Raw genomic sequence first — 16344 nt, 5'->3', positions numbered from 1 at the left:
TATAAGACGGGATTGTCTCGGGTAGCCACGAACCTTTAGCAGGAGAACATATGCTTGTCTTAAAAGGAAGAGATTTTCAATTGCTAGTGAATTGGACCAAGCACTTAAATTGGAATTGACTGATGGAGCATGAGAAAACTACAGCAGTTCTTTTGGGTAGAGACAACACTTGAATAACCCCAATTTTTTTTGTCAAACAAAGTAAAATTTATTACCTTAAAATGACAAGTGCCATTTCCAAAAACAGAAACAAAAAATGCTCAGAACCTTTGTAAAACAGAGTTTGAACAAAACGAATGAAGTTCTCGCGCGCGACTTATACTATATGTAAGCTCATCGAGCCCGGTTATTCCAAAAACCTATCCGAGTTTTTCCATTATGCTTGAATCTAGCTCCACATTCCAAAAGCAATGGGACCGACCCTCATTGAGATCTAAAGCATAATCGAAGATCAGCACATGGCTGTGGCTGCTGCACTAAGATTCTTAAGACTAATCCAATTCCTATAATTGCTGATGTCGATGAGGGAGAGAGACGTGCTTAAATCTGGGTGTCATATATTCCCACTCTAGAGGCCGAACAGAAAGAAAAGTAAGAAAGGAAACAAAAGACGGTTGAAGGGTCCATATCAGCTTCACGAGGCCACCGCCACTAGATGTACAAAATCAACCTATTAAAAAGACTTTGTTAAGCTCTCTCGTGAACCGGGCTTAGCCACCTTCACATGCTCAACATCTTACCTCCAAAAAACCCCACACACCCCCCTCAACTTGTGTATATTGCCCCAACTACACGCCACAAGTCATTACATCATAAGAGACATCCTAGAACACCTCCCTCTCTCTCTCTCTCTCCGTTGCAGCATTCTTCACCATGGCAAGACCTTGCTCTGGACCTGCTCCTCATGCCATTGGGCCATGCTCACTTGTGGTGATGCTATGCCTCTTTTGGCTTCAATGTCACACGGCTTCGTGCTCCGTCTTGCTGAGAACAAGAGCGAAGAACACCCGGGTTGTGCATAGAAAGCCAATGCTCAAGGCCAAGCAGTACTCCAACTGCTCACTGTATGTGGGTACATGGGTACTCGACGACACGTACCCATTGTACCAATCCTCCCAGTGCCCCATCATTGACCCCGAGTTCAACTGCCAAGCCTTCGGCCGCCCAGACACTGACTACCTCAAGTATAGATGGAAGCCTCTCAACTGTGAGCTTCCAAGGTAGATGTGACTGTAAACTTCACTCCTTTTTTAGGTGTTTTTCGTTTTTGGGTTTCTTGTTTAGGCATACAGCAAGTGAAGTGAGGACTTAAGACAGTGAGTTTTCAGGTTCGATGGGCTTGATTTCCTGGTGAGGATGAGGGGGAAGACGGTGATGTTCGTGGGGGACTCTCTCGGGAGGAACCAATGGCAGTCTCTGGTCTGCATGATTTCAGCTGCTGCCCCCAACACACCCACCCAGAGGATCTCCGGAGACCCTCTCTCCACTTTCAAGTTCCTCGTGAGTTCATCATTTTGACTTCAACCCCAAACTACAATCTTTCCCAAATTTCACCTCTCTCCATGTTCCTTGCGGAGGAAAAAGAAGTTTCAATAACGCTGGACAACACTGAACATTTCTTTTTCGTGAAGTGATGCTGTGAAATCATTGAGTGCTATTTAGGTGGACCAGAACTATCATGTAGCTTTGCTACTGCACAAACGAGAGCCACCAAATTATTGTTTCTTTAATGACTCACTCCCTTGTTTTTGTCTAGTCATGCCACCTTTCATCTAGTGGCCCATGAGTACACACACCAAAAGATTTTAGCTTTTGTTTACTAAACCTCCAATTAGAATTCACGATATCGCGCGTTGACATCGAGTTTAGAGGACGGTCAATAAGAGTTATCGTAAAAATTACTGCTGCGAAACAAGTGCTGCGCCATTTGAGAAGGTATTCCAGCGTCACACTTGGGTTTTAAAGAGCTGCTTCGTCCAGTTTCGAGGTGCTATAATGTCAGAACTTGTACTGTTTGATACAAAAGTCACGGCACGGGCTCTTCGTGCGCAATTTTGTGGGTAGGTTGTTGTCGGTAACGTGACTCTGTGAGTCAAGTGTGGCGGAGTACTTTGTCCTCACGTGGAGAAAAGGGCATCTCAGTCACGGAGCAGTTGGTTCTGTGACGAGTTTTTCTTTTTTCCTCTCAGAAAAAAGTGGCACTCTGCAAAACTAGGAAGTCAACGTCTCTCTCTCTCTCTCTTTTCTCTGTGTTTGTGTGGAAGGATGTAGAGATCATTACTGTAATTAACATGGGATTATGTTACAAACATGGCAGGACTATGGCGTGTCGGTGTCCTTCTACAGAGCCCCCTACTTGGTGGACATCGACTCGGTCCAAGGCAAGAGGGTCCTGAAGCTGGAGGACATCTCGAGGAACGCCGGCCCGTGGCGGGCCGCCGATGTCCTCTCCTTCAACACCGGCCACTGGTGGATCCACAAGGGCTCTCTCCAAGGGTAAACAAAACAAATAACGGCACAAGCACAATCATTTATAATCGAATTCTATGAAACTGCTGCTAATCCTAAGACGACGGCGGCGGCGGGGGGATCGGCGATGCAGGTGGGACGTGATGGAGGCAGGAGGGAAGTACTACGAGGACATGGACCGGCTGGTGGCGCTGGGAACGGGGCTCAGGACATGGGTCAACTGGGTCGACGCCAACGTTGACAGGGCCAGGACCCGGGTCTTCTTCCAAGGCGTCTCTCCCACTCATTACAAGTAAGCAATTCCCTCTCTCTTTCTGTCACAATAATTGAGGCTCGAAATAGAAAATCAAGAAAATGCTGCCACAGCTCAGCTCCAAGTGACTAGAAAAATTCGAAGGAAAATGACATAAATTTTCCCTGAATTTTGGTCTAACGAGCAATGTGATACTTAAACTTTTAATTTGTTTAATACGGTCCTTGAATCGTAACTCAATATGCAACGTGATCCCTTAAATTTCAGTTTGTTCAATGTGTTTCCTAAACTTTTGATACACATTCAGTTTAATCTCTGAATTATATGAAAATATTCAATCCTGTCCTTGAACTTGAATTAAATGAATGAAAGCATTGAACATTTTCATTTAGTTCAGGGATCGAGTTGAACATTTATAAAAAATTCAAAGATCACATTGTACATTGAGATAAAATTCAGGGACTATATTGAATAAATTAAAAATTTAGTAGCCGCACTTAACTATTTTTGTGATTACCCCAAAATTCAACTTCGATTGGGCGCCTTAGCTGTGCTTTGATTGGTTTGCCATTTGCGGCTAATCCTGGGCCCATGCTGAGTCAAATCAGCACTCTCTGTCCCTGCATATCATTCCCTCTTTCCTTTTGGAAAAGGAGGAGATGGGGTGGCCCCCCCAAAGAAAAAAAACAAAAATTTAGAAAAGGCGAGGCTACACTGGGGTCATCTGTCGCACATCTCGTCTCGATTCATGCATTTACTCGGACGATTTTACGGACGCACTCCCCCCCGCATCAGCTTAACGTGTTAGAAAATTCATTATTAAAGCGATCCCAACAAGGCTTTTAATCTTGCGAAATGTATTCTTGGCCATCGAAATTCGATGAAATGAATTTCGTTTCTGTAGCCAGTAGTGACGGTAGTAGACAGGTAATGGAACTGGTAATGGATCTCCATTACAAGATCCTCGTCAATTCATCCTCAACACTGTTCGACTGTACTGGGCAAGCCAATGGAGAACGAGCCAATGTGTCGGCCGACCAGCCATTGACACATACAATTCCACGAAATTATCAAAGTGGTAGAATGCCGACATTAATAAGCCTTTTATATGTAGACAAAACAATTGAAGCTTGCCTGCTCTCGCCAGGCTAGCTTCTTCTGGCCATGGCACTGCCTCCTGTCTGTCCGTACGCATCTGTCACTCTGCAATAAATTAAACCTGAAAACATTCGATCGGCGTGTTAGCGCGAATGATTTGGGCGTCGGAGGATTTGCAGCTTTAAAAAACTAGAAATAACTTGTTCGAATTTCACTAATTACGCGTAGGTTACTTTAGATTAGGCGCACAAGAACTTGATTTAATCGGTTCATACGATTTTTGCCGGGTCTCCATGCTCGCATCCTTAAATTATGGGAAAAAGAAGAAGAAGAAAAAGAACTTCATGCTTGTCTCGGCTGCATGTATAATGTCTGTAAGTAATGATTCATTTTCCAGAATTGATATGAGTAAGTTCATACTAGATTGAAGTTTAACTAAGTTATCTAGAAATGCTACCTAACTGTCTAACTAGTTGATTGACAACTTACCAATTGATTGAATGAAATCGCAGACCGAGCGAGTGGAGCACGGGTTCGACTGCTGCCACGACCAAGAACTGCTACGGCGAGACGGTGCCGATGAGCGGCAGCACCTACCCCGGGACCTGTCCCGACCAGATGAAGGTGATAAGCGCGGCGATCAAAGGCATGCAGACCCCAGTGAACCTCCTCGACATCACGATGCTCTCGGCCCTCCGGAAGGACGGGCACCCTTCGATCTACAGCGGCGACCTGAGCCCCGAGCAGAGGGCTAATCCCGACCGCTCTGCCGACTGCAGCCACTGGTGCTTGCCCGGCTTGCCGGACACTTGGAACCAACTGTTCTATACTAGTTTACTTTTGTAAACCTTCATATCTTTGGTGTTAGATGTGCCAAATACCTCCCAAATGGGATATGGTTATATAGGTTTGAATTACAAGTTCCACTTAAGATGTGCAAAGTAAAGGATGTCCTGTTGTACTTAGTGAAGCCAATGCTCAAGTTGGATTGTAGCTTTTGTTTAAATGGAAACATGCTTACTTTATTTCTTTCCGAGTAAAGGTCGATTTACAGAATGTTAAGTGACATGGCAAACTCGTAATATCGGCGAGCATTTAGCTAAGTAGATGATAGCCGAGACATAATAACATATTGCCAAATTACTTAGAGTACGTTTGTTTTGTACAAATCGGATAAAGTATTTTTCAGAAAAAAGTTTCTTTTTTCAAGGAAAATTAGTTAGGTTAAGTTTTGAATCGAGTTAGAGATCATTTTCGATATTGTTTGCGAAACAAATTGAAACATGCATTGAACATACAACTCCGAGCTTAGCACACGATCTCGATCTCAACCTCGATCTGAGCCTTAGGTACGAGCCCCCCCAAGCTCTTAGGTTTAGGCATTGGCTTCTCGAGTCATATCCCAGGGATCCCGGGTATGACACCAAGTCTCAGGCCTAGAGGCCATGGTTGCAATCAACCAATAGGTCCCAAGCTCGGTTGCTACGGGCGTCAGTCTCGAGTCTTAGTGCACCACGTTCTTGAGCCAAATCCTTAGGGCCTAGGCATTGAGCCTCGACTTTCTAGGGTTTGTTCGGCCGCTAGCCCCGAGCTTTGCCACGGCATCACGGTCGCGAGAGCCGGGTTTAAGGCATCAACGATTTCATCCCGAGCACGAATTATACCTTATTGTTAACACGGTTGATCTGCTTCTTGAAGATTTATGAAACCTCATTATGATCATAATCAAAATTTATATTTGTCAAATAGCAAACGAAACTACCTTGGGTTATTTAAGTACTCCTAACTTCAAATCTAAAATTTTAGATTATATTATTGCACAACCACACCTCCAAAAGCTACCCAAATGAAAAGTTTTGGGGTGTGAAACAAGTGAACAAGAAACAAAAGTGACCAATTAAGGAGTAGACATGATTATGGATCTGACATTGATCTGCTTAGGTCCGCTTGAGAATGCCTTAAGCACAAATTTAACTTGGTTTAGACAAGCAATTTCCTTTACGGACTCATGGCCATCCAGGATTGGTCGTTCAATACATTAAACTCAGTATTTATTAAATCATGGGAGGGCTAGGACAAGCTTGGGCCCGTTTGGTTCGACTTTGGGGGAATGCCTTTGGGGGAATACAAATACCTTTCGGCTAAAAGGGTTTTTTTAAATGCAAATAGTGTTTGGTAAGTATTTTTTAAAATCAACTTGGGCTAAAGGACTTTTGCTAATATTTAAAAAAAAAAAGGCTCCGGTGGAGCTTAACCACCAACCACCTCCGCCAGCCAGAACTGGTCGCCCGCCACCGCCGCCTGGGGTCGCCGGACCTCGGGCGTCGCCGGGGTCGGTCTAGCCCTCAGGCGGTGGTCGCCGGACGCCGGACCTGCCTCTGGGGAAGATGAACAGTCGCGATAAACAGTGCAAGTTGCATCCCGAAAATGCAACTTCTCAAGGCACTTTCACCTTTGCATTGGCCAAAAGTCCCTTGGAGAGCATTCCAAATGCAATTGCATCTCCCCAAAGTGAGTAAAAAAAGTTGCCAAACATCATTTATATTTAGCCAAGGAACTTTAGAGCCCAATGAGCATTCTAAAGCTGCGCATGACAACGATTCTGTGCCCGGGAATAGATTTTGCTGAGAAATGATTCTTTTTTATTCTGTGCTCGGAATTGATTCTGAGCATTTTAAGGCGTTTGTTAACGGCCCAAAATTTCATACCTAGAATAGAAAAAGAACAGAAATGCGTTTGGTAACGTCACAAAATTTCTTTTTATTAATAATATTTTTAAATATTTTAATATTTCTTTCTTTTTTTTCTTTTCTTTTTTTCTTTTCCTCCTTCTTGGCCATGGCCTGCTCGCCGGCCATGACCCGTAAAATATTTTTAATAAAAAAAATATTTTTATTAAAAGTATTTTTGCTTTTTTTTGGCCATGGCCTAGTCGCCGGCCATGACTGGTAAAATATTTTTTATTAAAATATTTTTATTTTTTTTGGCCATGGCCTGGTTGCCGGCCATGGCCGGTAAAATATTTTTTTAATAATAATATTTTTTATTAAAATATTTTTATTAAAAATATACATTTTTATTTTTTTGGGCCATGGCTTGGTCGCCGGCCATGGCTGGTAAAATATTTTTTTTTATTAATAATATTTTTTATTAAAATATTTTTATTAAAAAAAATATATTTTTATTTTTTTTGGCCATGGCCTGGTCGCCGGCCATGGCTGGTAACATATTTTTTTTATTAAAATATTTTTATTAAAAATATATTTTTTTCTTTTTTTTGGCCATGGCCTGATTGCCGGCCATGGCCTGTAAAATATTTTTTTATTAATAATATTTTTTATTAAAATATTTTTATTAAAAAAAATATATTTTTATTTTTTTTTGCCATGGCCTGGTCGCCGGCCATGGCTGGTAAAATATTTTTTTTATTAAAATATTTTTATTAAAAATATATTTTTTCTTTTTTTTGGCCATGGCCTGATCGCCGGCCATGGCCTGTAAAATATTTTTTTATTAAAATATTTTTATTAAAAATATACATTTTTATTTTTTTTGGCCATGGCCTGGTCGCTGGCCATGGCCGGTAAAATATTTTTTTTATTAATAATTTTTTTTATCAAAATATTTTTATTAAAAATATATATTTTTTCTTTTTTTGCCATGGCCTGGTCACCGGCCATGGCAGGTAAAATATTTTTATTAAAAATATATATTTTTCTTTTTTTTGGCCATGGCCTGGTCGCCGGCCATGGCAGGTAAAATATTTTTTATTAAAATATTTTATTCTCGTCAGATCCGGCCAGGGCTGTCCTCGAGCTGGACATTAGAAGCTACATTAAAAACCAAGAAAAGGAAGAAGAAAAAAAAATTGATTCTCAAAATTGTTCCCGGAATCAAGAAGCTACTTTTTTTTTATTATTGAAAACTGATTCTGGGAACAATTTTTGATAAAATTGTTCCTAGAATCAAAAAATTAAACAAACGCATTTCTGTTCCCAAACTGATTCTGGGAACAAAAGAACAGAATCAAACACTGTTTGGCAAGTTGTCATGCGCAGCCTAAATACTGAGCCAAACGGGGCCAAAGGTCTTTTAATTTGGAAATTTTGCTTGGCACGTTTGTTAACGGGGCGGATACAGGAAGAGGTGCTTCGATTGTTTGTATTTAATTTTTGGAAGAAGTGCTTGAAGCTGTCGACTTCTTTTTCTTTCTTAGAGATACTATGTCCATTTAGCTTTTACGCACCTCGACTAATTCCTCGTAATCTGTTTTTTGGGTTTAGACTTGCTTTATGGACCGGTAGCCATAGCAAAGGAAGAAAGCGCAAAGGCTCTGCCAGATTTCATCCCAGGAGATGGAACAACTTCTGACCTTGGCCCGACTTAAGCACACTCACCCTTATTCAGTCTAATTGCCTGATTTTTTCTTTAATCGTAAATGATTATTCGTCGACGGATAATTTGTAGCAAATCAAAAGCACGAAAGTCAAAAAACTAATTCGCAGGAAATTATTTCGCTTAAGCAAACATGCCTCAACTCTATTTGATTCCTGAAAATGAATGATTTGGAATTTTTTTTTCTAAAAGAAATCGTTTGTTTCGCTTGAAACAATTAATTAATGATAATTATTTTTATTATCGATAACAATTTATGACTAAGTATTTTTGTGAACGATGAAAGCATTTTTCGTTAATTCACTTTTGCAAGAGATCATTTTTAGGTAAATGTTTTATAAATCATTAATGTTTTTGCGAAACAAATGCACCTAGTATATATGTCAATCGGGATTATTTACAATTATTGACATATTTTGCGTTATCGTTCCTCTTTTCGGTCCCCGTGCTTACTCTCATTTGCAATGTTTAGAGTTCGTTTGTTTGAAACAAAAAATTTGTTTTTGGAAAATTGCTTTTTGATTTTGCGGTGTTTGGATAAAACAACTAATTGATCTACTAGAAACCGTATTTCATGAACTGAAAACATCAAGTTTAGATTGGGAAAAAACGACTTCCTCTTCTGGTAAGAAGGAAATCACTTTCCCTAAACCACAAAACAAAGGAAAACCTAACCAATTTCCTTAATAATGATTTTCATAGAAAATATTATTCTTTATAATGAAGTTTTCAGTGAAACAAATTCACCTTTATATAATCACGAACCTTTTTTAATTTTTTTTTTGCTTTTATATCTTTCTCCGGTTGTGAAAATACACAATGTTTATCAAATGGGGGGTTTGGGAGGGGCACATGTTATTTTGTCTATAAACTGAATCATTGGGGAACAATGTCATTTATTTCCTTTATCACTAGCAAAAGTGCATATGCCTTGTTGTATATTTTACAAAATTTTACAAAATTTTCTTATTATTAAATATTTGAGTTATTAATTAATTGAAAGAAACTGTCCACACAATAGTTGGCACTTAAGGTAAGTTAACTGCCTTGTCAACAACTCTGTGAGACTTTTTAATGGAAGGACCAATTCGAATAAAAATTTAGATAGTTTAAGGGCTAGATTGACAAATAAAAGAAGTACGAGTATAGGAGAGAACAAATTGGAAAAAATACAGGGACTAACAGTGCTATTATTCCTAATTTGAAAATTCTTTTCACAATCAAGCAACGCGTAGACTTGACCTTAAAAGGTCGCTCAAGTGGTAGGCATTATACTCGCGCATTTTCTTTGGAGCACTTGTCTTAAAAAATTACCAAATTTATGTTTGGGATGGAGGGACTACCACATCCGATAAAAATTAACCGAGTACTCAAGGAGTTTCAATGACCCCATTGATATATCAAAAAAGAAAGAACAACAAACAATCTTCTTGCTAGGGGGGTGGCAATTCGTGTTTGCAATATGTGTCCACAAAAGGACCAAAGCACAATCATGTTTAACATGAACACGGCTCGAAAATTAGCGGGTCGACACGAGAAGACTCTCATAACATGATTAAACAAGAGGTCGATGAGTCAACGCGATGGCATGACCTGCCACGACGTGAAATCAACCCTCCGACACAGACCTCACACAAAACTCGTAATAAATGAAATATCATCAATTTAATATCTCATAACGAATGGCAACGAATCGTATCTAAACGGATTACATATAAGTCGTGTCAATACTAACTCATCAATTTAAACGGGTCACACAAATCAATTTCGTTTCTGACGGGTTGATCACTAGTACCGTCTCACGAAATTGACCTGAAGACAATTACCCTCGACCCGAAACCCGTCTAACTTTGTGTCGTGTTTGAGTCGCGCCATCGCCATTGCCGTCGCGTCGGGAAAGCGCCATCCGTTTCTCTGTCCGGCGCTCGATCGCTATCCTCACGTCCAAACGCCCCCCCTCCCCCCGGTTTCTTCTTCGACAGCGAATTGTCAAAAACATCCCCCTCACCGCCACGCTCCTCCTCTATAAAAACCCTCGCAGCCCCCTACGCCTCCGCCTATTTCTCTCTCCCCTCTCTTTCTCTCTCCTCCGCGCCGGCCGATCATCTTCTCCGCCGCCCTCCGGCCGCCGGAGCTCACCGGAAACCCGACCGCCGAGCAATGGCGAGCACCGAGCCCGAGCACGAGCGCAGGGACGACGAGGGAGCGCAGGCCGGCGACGACGAGGACACCGGAGCTCAGGTCGCTCCCATCGTCAAGCTCGAGGAGGTCGCCGTCACCACCGGCGAGGAAGACGAGGAGGCCATCCTCGATCTGTACGGTCTCCATCGCTACCCTTCGATCCCCACGCGATCGCCTGGCTCCTAGGTTTTTTCTTTTTTCTTCTCTTTTATGGATCGCGAGTGCTCACGCGTCCGTCCGTCCGTCCGTCTCTGTCTGCTCGCGGCTTTGCAGAAAAGCGAAGCTGTACCGATTCGATAAGGACGGGAGCCAATGGAAGGAGAGAGGCGCCGGCACCGTGAAGCTCTTGAAGCACAAGGAGACTGGCAAGGTCCGGCTCGTCATGCGGCAATCCAAAACCCTGAAGATCTGCGCCAATCATCTAGGTCTGAGGCTCTGCGCTTGGTTTTCCTGGTGTAGTTATGCTAGCCGCGTTCGATGTTTTGGTGCACGTCTTCTGATTGTCGTCGCGTCCGCGCGCGTGTTTCTTGGCTTTTTTTTTGCAGTTATTTCTACCATGACTGTTCAGGAACACTCGGGCAACGACAAATCGTGCGTCTGGCACGCGAATGATTTCGCCGATGGGGAACTCAAGGCCGAGCTTTTCTGTATCAGATTCGGATCAGTTGAGAGTGAGTTTCGGTTGATCCTCCTGATCTTCTCTTAGCTTGATGGGATGGGTGATTTGAGCTAGCTTTATTGGAAGCTAAGGATGAGCTCTTCTGCATCTGATTTGGAGCGATTTGATGATGTGTTAAGCAGATTCGCTGATCTTCTCTTAACTTGATGACATTGGTAGTTCAAGCTAATTGGCCATAGATGCCGATAGGTTTGTGATGAAATAGCCCATGTTCCTCTTTTGCTGGTATTAGTGTACGGTGAATTTAGGATGCTTGGTTACACTGAGCTCACTGTACCACATTGCCATAGATTGCGATTCCGCCTGTTGTGACGTGTTCCTTCTTCCCTTCATTAGATTGCATTTTAACGATTTAGATTTGTGCAATACTTCAAAAATTTAGCGACTTCCGCCTATAGTAAGGCATTCGGGATTAGTCCGCAACTGCTGTACTAATAAGCAATATGATGTGATGGCGGTGTTCAAGATTCCTGTAGTTCGGCTGCATCTATTCTCCTGTATTTTTTATCGTCCTGTGTGTGAACGTGAATAGACCGGATATTGTCCCTGGGTAGCATTATTCTTTGGGAGTGAGAGGCTTCCTTATACCTTACTTAGGATCTCAAATGTGACGTTGGATTCTTGTCCTGTTTGAGCTGTAATAAGTCCTCTTGTCTCTTTCTTGCATCTTGCCTTCATTGTTAGCTCCTGAGTCAGTTGGGGAGGAAGCCAATCGAGCATCTAGTCATTATAGATGCTGATCATGTTTTGAGAGCTAAGTTAACAATGAGCACTACGCCAGTTCTTGACAAGTAATTTATCTGACCTGACTATATGAGCACGTCTCTAGTCTAAATTTGTGAGTGAAAAATGTATATTAGGTCTCTATATGCAGCTTTTCTTCAATGACTACTATTATTCTCATAATTTCAACAAGTCATATTCCTAATAACAATTTATATATGGAAATGTTCCTTCCAAATGGAACTCACTTTGTACTATGACCTCTATATTTGGGAGCCACTAGTTTCCTCAGGCAGAATTCGAGATCAAAAGTTTTGGAGGTGGATTTGGTCATATGTATTCTCGAGTCACTGTTTCCTAAGGATTGATCTTGTTTGATAGTACTCATGTATACTAGCTATTCATAATTTCTTCGCTATAATTGAGCGTGCTGCCTGATTGTAAGCCTCATTATGGCATCTCTTCTGCTTGATTTCCAAAGTGTCTTAGCTGCTGGTCGGTCCCTGTATATTAGAAGATCCAAGTGTCAGAATGACGAGAATTTCTCTTTGCCTTATGTTCCGATTTATGTTGCAGATTGCAAAACCTTCATGGAAATGTTCCAGGAAGTTGCTAAATCCCAAAAGAAGAAAGAGGAAAACAAGGATGCTAGTGCAGCCGCTGGACTTCTTGAGAAATTAAGTGTTGAAGAAGAGAAATCTGAAGATAAAGCTGGGGAAGAGGTGGCTGCTACCTCTGAGGGGGACAAGGAAACTAAATCCGATGGAAAACCTGATGCAGATAAGAAAACCGAGCCTGCTTCCTCAGCTTGAGGGGTTTCGATGTGTTCATCGCTCATTTTACATCGGCGACACGAGGAGGTAGATTTCAGACCTCTTGCGCTGCCCATCAGTTGCTTATCTTCATTCTGGTGAGGATCTTGGGGTTTTCTTCATGGGCTAGAATGTTGTTGGTTGGTCCTTTGATTTCTTGGTCTGTCGGGGATTGGATGGAGACATGTTTGCATGTGCAAGGATGTTTGTCCAGTTTGGTTGTGCCAAATGTCCTACTAGGTTTTCTTCATACTATTTATTTTCTTTTTTGTTTTGTTACAGTTGGTCGGTCAGGGTCGTCAAATAGTGCACAAAAATGCCTTTGTTATAAGAAGAGAGTAATGTTGTGAGATATTTTAATGATTTTGTGCAGTAAGAATTCGTCATTTTATTAACGGTTGCAGTTGTTTCACGTCAAGAGAAACGGTTTCGTCATTGAGGAATAATATGTAGGTTGCAATGTTGCACGTACATATTTAATATGATCTGAAGAACTAGTTTTGCCAAACTGTTTGCACCATGCCACAATCTAGGAGCATGTGGTGGCATGGTGGGGGAAGTTCTTTCACCTCAATCGGCTTGATCGTGACCAAAGGTTGAACGATTGGAGTGCCGCCACACCTGGACTTGGAATCTGTTAATATATGTCCAAAAGCAAGATAGATGCTCGATCTTACATACTCAATGGTACATGGTGCGATAGATGGTGCACGGTCCGACCGTTCTGAGGACCTATGTCTTGGATTTTGCTTGGGACTGGTGGCTAAGGCACCTCACTTACCGTTGCTTTTCCCTTACATTGAGAGGGAAATGAGACGAGAATCTCTCTATTTTGCAAGTTTCACGGCTTGCCTCTGTGGACATTCATGGCCTAAAACTTGGATTGACGTTGTCAGTTGTTTCTGCTTGCTTGTTATCTCCTCTGAGCCTCGGAATTTAACTTCAGTTTAATGGATTTTCCATTTTTCACCGTCGAAGTCATAATCAGATCTAGGGGCGGGCGATTTCAGGTTTCTTACAAGTTTCACTTGGAACCTACTTTCGGATATAGGTATCTCATTTTTCGAAACCTGAAACCTATCCGTTGGAACCTAGAACTTAGAACCTATCATGTCACGGGTTCTATGGTAGGTTTTAGGGTCTAACAGGTTTTTATTTATTTATTTTATTTTTAGTTAAACAAAAAGAAAATGAACGCAATAATAATGAACAAGCTTGTCATTCACAAAAGAGAATACAAAAGAATAGTTTTTCTGGTATTACGGTTCAAATAAATACAATTAAAATTAGAAGTCATTGCGTGAATCAATACTAGGGGTGAGTGATTTCATATTCCGTACAGGTTCCATCAGGAAGCTACTCATGAGAATAGGTATCTCATTTTTTGGAATCTGGAACCTACTCTATCAGGTTGCAAGTCGATTATAGGGTCTATTCGAGTTTCACCTGTATTATTAATTGAACAATTACAGTGAATCATTACCTTTAATGATCATTATTTGCTTCTATGATCCATTGACCATAATTTATATTTAGACACACGAAGAATATGAAATAATAACGAGTCATAAAATGAAAGCTTAGACTAGTGTTTTTAGATTATACACTTATCATCTAATGTCATGAAACATCGCAGGATCACGCGAAGACATAAACAAAAAAAAAACACAAAAAATTTATTTAGGTTTCAGTTTCCAAGTTTCAGGTTTCAGGTTCCACATATCTAGAAACTATAATTTACCCGTCGAAACAGGTTTCTCAATTTTTGGAACTTAGAACCTACCCTGCATACCTTGGAACTTATAACTTACATGTTCTTATCGGTCAGGTTCTCAAGTTTCAGGTTCTACCCTAGAACCATGCTCACTCCTAATCAGATCAGACAACTAAGCCAAAAATGGGGAACAAAATTTTACTGCCAGCAGTCACTTTTTTTGAATCCGATTGAGAGATGTTTGTCTTCTTGAAGACGGTTTCTAGCACAAGTTTGAAGAACATCCTCAAAACAGTTGCTAAGCCACGGGCTCCGTTTCTTTTCTTATTTAGGCCCTAATCTCTTTGGTTAATAATAAGTTCCAAAAGGTTTATCGATCCCGAGGGCTCCGTAATAGGCACCTATAAATTTATCACTTTCCGAACAATGAACTCATAAACAACCAAAAAAATAAAATAAAATAAATTAAAAAAGGACAGTGTTGCCTTCGAGTCCAAGCTTGCTAAATTCACCTTGTAATGAGGGTGAGCATGGTCCGGCGGGTGGTTCCTACCTTGCAACCGGAAACCAACTACCAACTACTAAGAACCAGTTCCGAAAAATTAAAATCGAAAATTGCCTGCTGGTTTTATGAACTCACTCGGGAACCGGACCCGTTGGTTCGATCCAGTTCCCGGAAGGATCCATGGAATCGATCCCACCAAATTTCCCTGGACAAATCAGAAAACGGGTTGGTCTAAGTTCCATGGCTCATGGAAGAAAGAATCTTGGTGGGTCGTGTTCACCGCATGATCTTCACAGTGGTCAAGATGCATAGCAAGAATGAAAGGCATGTACAGAGGGAGAGGGAGAGAGAGAATCAGAGCCGCAGAAAAGGGAAAAATTTGTTTGCTTTGCTTGTTCCTAGTACTTCCAAGTTCCAACCCATGTGGGCTATTCTTCACATTTCCCTTGTCCCATGTTTATGTTGTATGTGTGATAAGAGAAAGAAGCCTGTTATACTGATCTTTTCTTGCCCTCTGCAACTTTTTAAGCCTTTGCACGATCTGCTGCAAGCCTCCAGCGGCTCTCATTTAAGCTAACAAATTAAATGAGCCTACGCCTCTCTGAAACAATGATGCAACGCAATAAACTTCTTCGAAACCTAGTAATTAGTATTCTCATAGGCATTCTATCAAACATGTTATATGCTGATGAACCGATTTTTTTAAATATCTATATATATATATACCGATCCGGTTCAGGTGGGCGATTTCACACATAAAATCGGGAATCGGACCAGTATTCATCGGTTCCTATAAATTGGAATCGGAACCAGATCGGTCCCCATGGGAACCGTCGGTTCTTGGCCGGTTCAGTCTATTTCCAAGCAGTTTTCGGTTCCTTTTTGCACCTCTACTTTGTATATTAGTTTTCTCCTATCTTTTCTCCACTGTAGACACGATGCACCACTCCCCAAAGCCTAATGCTACCCACCACCTCCTTATTTGGTGAAGCGCCCTCACCTTTCCTCCATGCAAGGCAATCCTTCTAATAAGCAAAATCCATAGAAAGGACTTATCAAGATATCGGCCTACCTTGTGACAATGTATGCACCCAACACTATCATAAATACCCTTCTAATAAGCAAAATTCATAAAAAGCACTTATCGAGATATCGGCTAACCTCGTGACGATGTATGCACTCAACACCATCATAAATGCCCTTCTAATAAACAAAATCCATAAAAAGGACTTATCGACATATCGGCCTATCTCGTGATGATGTATGCGCCCAACACCAACTAATAAGCAAAATTCATAAAAAAGACTTATCGACATATCGGCCTGCCTTGTGACGATGTATGCACCAAACACCATCATAAATACCCTTCTAATAAGCAAAATCCATAAAAAGGACTTATCGATATATCGGCCTACCTTGTGACGATGTATGCACTCAACACCATCATAAATACCTTTCTAATAAGCAAAACCCATACAAAGGACTTATCTGACCCATCTAATAAGCAAAATCCAT

General features: G+C 41.2%; 2 protein-coding genes across 2 annotated transcripts; both read left to right on the top strand.

Moving 5' to 3' along the window:
* The first annotated feature begins 748 nt into the window (after positions 1-748).
* On the top strand, positions 749-4845 carry LOC115670416 (protein PMR5-like). Its single transcript, XM_030591680.2, has 5 exons — positions 749-1220; positions 1329-1500; positions 2318-2496; positions 2603-2761; positions 4333-4845. Exons 1-5 carry the CDS (start codon positions 874-876, stop codon positions 4664-4666), a joined length of 1191 nt encoding a protein of 396 aa, XP_030447540.2. The 5' UTR covers positions 749-873; the 3' UTR covers positions 4667-4845.
* Positions 4846-10276: 5431 nt separating this feature from the next.
* LOC115670412 (ran-binding protein 1 homolog c-like) lies at positions 10277-13005 on the top strand. Its single transcript, XM_030591674.2, has 4 exons — positions 10277-10530; positions 10670-10821; positions 10942-11067; positions 12375-13005. Exons 1-4 carry the CDS (start codon positions 10376-10378, stop codon positions 12608-12610), a joined length of 669 nt encoding a protein of 222 aa, XP_030447534.1. The 5' UTR covers positions 10277-10375; the 3' UTR covers positions 12611-13005.
* The last annotated feature ends 3339 nt before the right edge of the window (positions 13006-16344 follow it).

This window comes from Syzygium oleosum, unplaced genomic scaffold (assembly GCF_021117445.2).
Source record: "Syzygium oleosum isolate NSW1041296 unplaced genomic scaffold, Sole_v2.1 Sole_v2.19, whole genome shotgun sequence".
Taxonomy (NCBI): domain Eukaryota; kingdom Viridiplantae; phylum Streptophyta; class Magnoliopsida; order Myrtales; family Myrtaceae; genus Syzygium; species Syzygium oleosum.
Note: the sequence above shows the minus strand (reverse complement) of the source record. Positions and strands in the feature narration are given on the sequence as shown.